General features: G+C 41.1%; 1 protein-coding gene across 1 annotated transcript in view; it reads right to left on the bottom strand.

Moving 5' to 3' along the window:
* llgl1 (LLGL scribble cell polarity complex component 1) overlaps positions 1–5,401 on the bottom strand; it is a gene marked incomplete at its 5' end in the record, with an annotated part of 28,999 nt that overhangs the window by 9,121 nt on the left and 14,477 nt on the right. The window contains 4 exon segments of the mRNA XM_035654749.1: positions 896–1,046; positions 1,250–1,542; positions 3,219–3,323; positions 4,455–4,629. Coding sequence (XP_035510642.1) covers positions 896–1,046; positions 1,250–1,542; positions 3,219–3,323; positions 4,455–4,629 — 724 coding nt within the window.

The raw sequence follows: 5,401 nt of genomic DNA, 5'->3' as shown, positions 1-5,401 counted from the left end.
AATGAGTGCAGAGAAGACGAAGGCATAGCAGACAGCGATAAACCAATCCATGGCAGTAGCATAGGCCACCTTGGGCAGTGAATTACGGGCACTAATACTCAGGGTTGTCATTGTGAGAACCGTAGTCACACCTGAAAAGAGAGGGCAAAAGCATATATATAAAAAAAAAATCAGTATCAGAGAATATATTTAGTAAAAGGCAAACAGTAGAGGAAGGCTTTAACTCTTTTGATGAAACATTCACATACTGATAATACATCTGTCACCCTGACTCCCTCAGGCAAGTTTGTTTCCAAATAATTTAGAATCCCTGATGGCCACTGAATGATTGATTGTCAGAACACACGTCCCATATGCCAGGTGTTTTTTATGGCCTGATTTCAGAACAGCAGGCGCACTGGGAGAGAAAATAAGTACACAGTGTGGTAAATTACAAGATGCAGATGTTTGCAAGTACACATAGTTGTCCAAAAACACCTGCATTATGTTCTGCTTCTGGCATGGGATGGAAATTTCATAAGAAAACAGAAAAAAAAATAGAAACGTGTGTTAAAACCTTTTATGTCATATAGGACAAGTTGAAAAAGAACTTTGGACGATGGAGGAAATATTGTCAAGGTCTGAGTCCTAGCAGCCGGAGTCTACTCAAGCGTTTCTGGCTCTTTAAAGGACGTTTTTCCTTGCCGCCGTCGCCAAGTGCTTGCTCATGGTGGGAACTGTTGGGTCTCTGTAAATAACTGTATAAGGAGTACAGTCTAGACCTACTCTATTTGAAAAGTGTCCTGAGATAACTTCTGTTATGAAATGGCGCTATACAAATTGAATTGATTTGAATTGAATTGAATTGAATTGAATTCAGTCCATGTCTCTCTACCAAAAAGAGACAGTCCTTTACCTTGCTGGTGGGTGTGGTGATGGTGCGCTTCTTCCCCGACACCCTGCTCTTGCGGATGCGTCTGAAGCTCTGTCGTAAGGACTTTTTCAAGGACTTGACTCTGGAAAGGGGGCCCTCCATTGCCAAGGAGTCATTAGGGTGCAGGGTGCACCTAGTAGAACATAAAGAGCAGTAGGGTGATGCTTTTTGAATCGCAATATTGTACATTTGTCAGCTTGCCCTCGCCTGTTTTTTTAATGGCACTGGCCAAAAGAAATGCAATGTATGTTGTTTTCAGGTTGTATTAACTTCATGAAATTGTCATTGACTATTGCCTCATGTGTGTTATTGTACTGAGCTGTGTGTGTCCCTTACCTGGCCAGTACTGCATTTCGTCTGTGGTAGTCAAACAGGCCAAATCCATGACTCGTCCCGAAGGAGATCAGGTTCCACTCTGCGTGCAGCGCCACCGCCGTTACAGAGGCCGGGGGCAGGCACTGCACCAGCACTAGCGGCTGAAAGCCTGGGGGGAAGGGGGCGGGTTTAAGACGCGGCTCCAGCCTGTCGTGGCCCTTCCAGGTGAAGCCCTCCCTGTCCTGTAGCAGATCAACCACCGACACGTCCACCAGGTGGTCAGAACGCTCGTCGCTCAAACCCAGAACGATCACCTGGAGAGATGGAGGTAGTGAAGAAACATTGTTTTCTTTATTCCTTAAGTACATTTTTTATTTTTTTTTTTTTAAGTACACAACAACGTAAGAGACATCAGTTGCAGTTAGTTATTGGGGGAATGGCTGTGTTGTGTATTTTCTGTGAAATGTGTGACAGTAGGAACTGACCATTACAAAAGCACACTTGTCTTGTATGACTCAGTTTTTCAAATAATTATCACATAAAAGAGCTCCTTTTCTCTATAAAGTGGAAGACTGAGTGCCCTGGAAATGTCTAACCACAAAATGGAATCTCATAACATCAAATCCCTCCTAATTTTAAATAGGCAGCAGTAAAGGAAGGTGGAGCTACTTTTACAGCTTGTAAAAAGTATTAATAATAGCTAGTTTATTATCAGTTCTGTCAGAGCTCGACATTTATTTATCTATGTGGAGTGCTCAAAGACCCCGAATATTCATTTAGCTGGAAGTAGCTATGTGATTTTCTAAATGTGCTGTAGTCCATGAAAAAAAAATATTTTATTTGGTATGAATATTCATGATAGTCATCCATATTTAAAGTCTCCAAAGGATGGATGTTTTAAGATGCCCCAACTTTCCCCTCTAGCACCACTATCAGGACAAAACATTTACTTATAATTATAAAATATCAGAATCTGAAGGCGAGATTGTCATGAAATGTATAGAGCACATGCTCCACTGCGGATGAAAACTTTCAATTTGTACACTTTGAGCTTTCTTTTAGCATCACCCACAGTCAAAATGTCAAGATTTGCACACGAGATATCTCTTAATCTAAAAGGCTGAATGCCAGGAAATCTGCTCCCAAAAGTATGAGCCCTGGTAATGTTGACCCTAGGATTGTTCTATTGTGTCACATTTTCACATTTTTCTTTCTTGAGGGCTTTTTGCCTTGTATTGGATAGGTCAGCTGAAGATAGACAGGATGGGATGCAGCAAAGGGCCACAGGTTGGACTCAAACCAGCTCTACCAGGAGAGCTATCTATTGTGTCACCACAACTACTGGTAAATTAGCAAAACTGTCAGTATGCAGATTTGAACTTGTTTAGTCCAACACTTTCTTTTATTGTGGGGATCATAAGCACTTAAATACAGTTTGTAGGGACTTTAGGTCTTGTTGGAAATAACAAACCTCCACCATCACAGCTGAGTTGCTATGAAGTGTGAGAGTGCTTGTGTGATTGCAGCTGCAACTCTCTGTCTGCCAAGTTAATCAGCCAGCCTCACCTCATCCAGAGAAAATGCAACACAAGGCTATTTAGTTAACATTAGCAAATTAACTGCTGGCAAGCAAATAATACAGTAAATTACACATGTACACAGGCATGCTGCAGATATGATTGGTCTATTATTAGCTGGCAAAGTGTGCATTGTATTAACATGCATTATTTAGGTGTGTGGCTACTGCATGTATGTGAAATCTTACAGTACTCATCTGACAAAATTGATTATATAATCATTATAATGTCTCAAATTACATTTTAATTCTATTTAAACATGTTTAACTTACTAAAATGCTTTTAAACATTTTCAGGTTTTAAATCACATAATCTTCAGAATAACACTCAATGTTTGTGTCTTCTAGAAATAACCCAAGATAGTGTGTGACAGAGCTCCTTGCATGTGTGTGTTACTGTATGCACGTATTTACCTGTCCAGCAGTTCCAGCCACCACCAGCTTGTTGCTGTATTTGCACAGACTGATCTTCTGGATGCCCAGCCTGGGGTCATCACTGTACGGGTCAAAACATCCCACCTACACAAAAACACACACAAACACACACACACACGTAAACTGATACTGACAGATGAAAGACAACACTCTACACAGGTAGGATTTTATTAACATGGGTCCTCATTAGTGTTTTCTTCTCATGTTTTGTCACATAAATCTAAATCTCTGATCTGAACCGACTAAACTAATTCAGTTTAGGCAGACCCAATGTCAAAATGCCCTCCTGAGGCTCTCCTTCTTCCTCTTACGGCAGCCTCTCTTCTTATTCTCTGCCAAATGCCAGGACAATCCCCCCTTTCCCCACTCAGCCAAACATGTGCATTAATCTGTCTCTCACACACAGTAGGAATTCCAATAGAAATCCCTCTCACATGGGAGTTGTGTCTTGGCAAAACAAGGAGTAGGAGAAATTGGTCACTAACACACATACACACACATACATGCACAGAAAGAGTGGGCTGATGTGTCTGGTTTTCATTACAGAGAGAGAAAAAAGGAAAGGCTCTTCATCCCATATGAGGGCCACATTCCTGAACATGCAGCTCTGTTACCACAGGAGACATGAGGAAAGGTGGGGGGAGCGAATAGGAAGAAAAGAAGAGAGTAAAAGGAGAAAATAGGCTAATTTAGTCTATTTTTCCCCGTTAAATGTATCACTCAAGATTAGCTTCTACTCTCATTTCCATTATTGATCCCAGCTTATCTTGGTCATCCGCCCAAACACTGAAAAACATTTCCAACTGTAGAACCAGCTGATTTAAATATTCATGGAGCGTTTTGCTTCATGACTCATCTCTATTTCCTGTCCTGTCAGATTCCCTCAATGTGAAATTCTGCCTCCCGATGCTGAATCAGTTCATTTAAATGTAATTCTGTGGAGAAAACTGGCCGTTAAAACAGAATCAGACTGCGGTTCCTTCAGAGTCGAGTTTTATTAACAGGAACAATGGGGTGGGTCTGTCTGAAAACCAAACACATGAAAACAACCAGATGAGAAAATTAGGCCACAGATGTACTGTTACAGGACTGACTGTGAACACAGATTGTTTTTATTCCCACAGCTTGTGAAATAAGATCCTGTGCCTGATGTCTAGAGGAAAGAGTCTTATGATTACTTCATTTGACCTCCTCTTGTTTCTCCTTAGTTCTCACCTTCCTGAAGGGAGGCCATTCCTCCTCCTGCTGCATGTCGGGGTCGTCGCTAGGGTCCTGGGGATCGTCGCTAGGGTCACAGTCAGTGTGAAAGACATTGGCCGTGCTGAGTTTGTACAGCGGAGTAAGAGCAACACCTGATGCATCCCAGAAACGCACAGTGCCGTCTTCATGTCTGTAAACACACAAGATTTAAAGACATAATTCTACAAAAATACAATCATGGCTTAATTAAATGGGCTGTAATAAGATTGTGCAGGTCTGTGTGTGCACATAGGTTGCCAGTTTGGTGGTATTGAATTATACTGTATTACAGTAGACTGAAAGATGTTTCCAATATACTTTCAAACTACAAATGTTGTTGCATTAGACTGAACTATCTGACAATTATTATTATTTACATTAATAAAAAGACTAAGCTCTGTAAGGCTGTACTCAGGCACAGTGGTGCTTTCAGCTAAATGCTAACATACTAAAATGTGCTAATTATCACCATAAGCAAAGTACAGCTGAGGATGATGGAAATGTCAATAGTTTTGCAGGTATTTGGTAAATCAAAGATACATTTTGACTTGATGGCGCTAGAATTCCAGAGCTATTACAACCATCCTCTGTCTGTACCAAAATGTGGTGGTAATCCCTCCATTTAGTTTCTTATTGTGCTCTATGCTAATGCTAGCTCTGCCAAACATCTGTAGTTGGCATTCATAGACTGCCAACTGTCACAGGATTTCCTTTTTGCCATGGCAATGCTGACACATTTTTGGTTTTAGGTTTGAGGACAAGTTGTAAGTAGTTCCAGTTCCATGCAGGATATCCATGTGGTTCACATCGGAAACAAAAACTCTCCATTCGGCTTTCAGTCACTTTACTTACTAGAAAGCAACAGACCTGTGCCAGGTTTGTGTCATGAAAGAAAACTGAAAACTGGATGCACCTGCAGTGTG

This window comes from Morone saxatilis, unplaced genomic scaffold, assembly GCF_004916995.1.
Source record: "Morone saxatilis isolate NCDOM2014 unplaced genomic scaffold, NCSU_SB_2.0 Contig14, whole genome shotgun sequence".
Taxonomy (NCBI): Eukaryota; Metazoa; Chordata; class Actinopteri; family Moronidae; genus Morone; species Morone saxatilis.
Note: the sequence above shows the minus strand (reverse complement) of the source record. Positions and strands in the feature narration are given on the sequence as shown.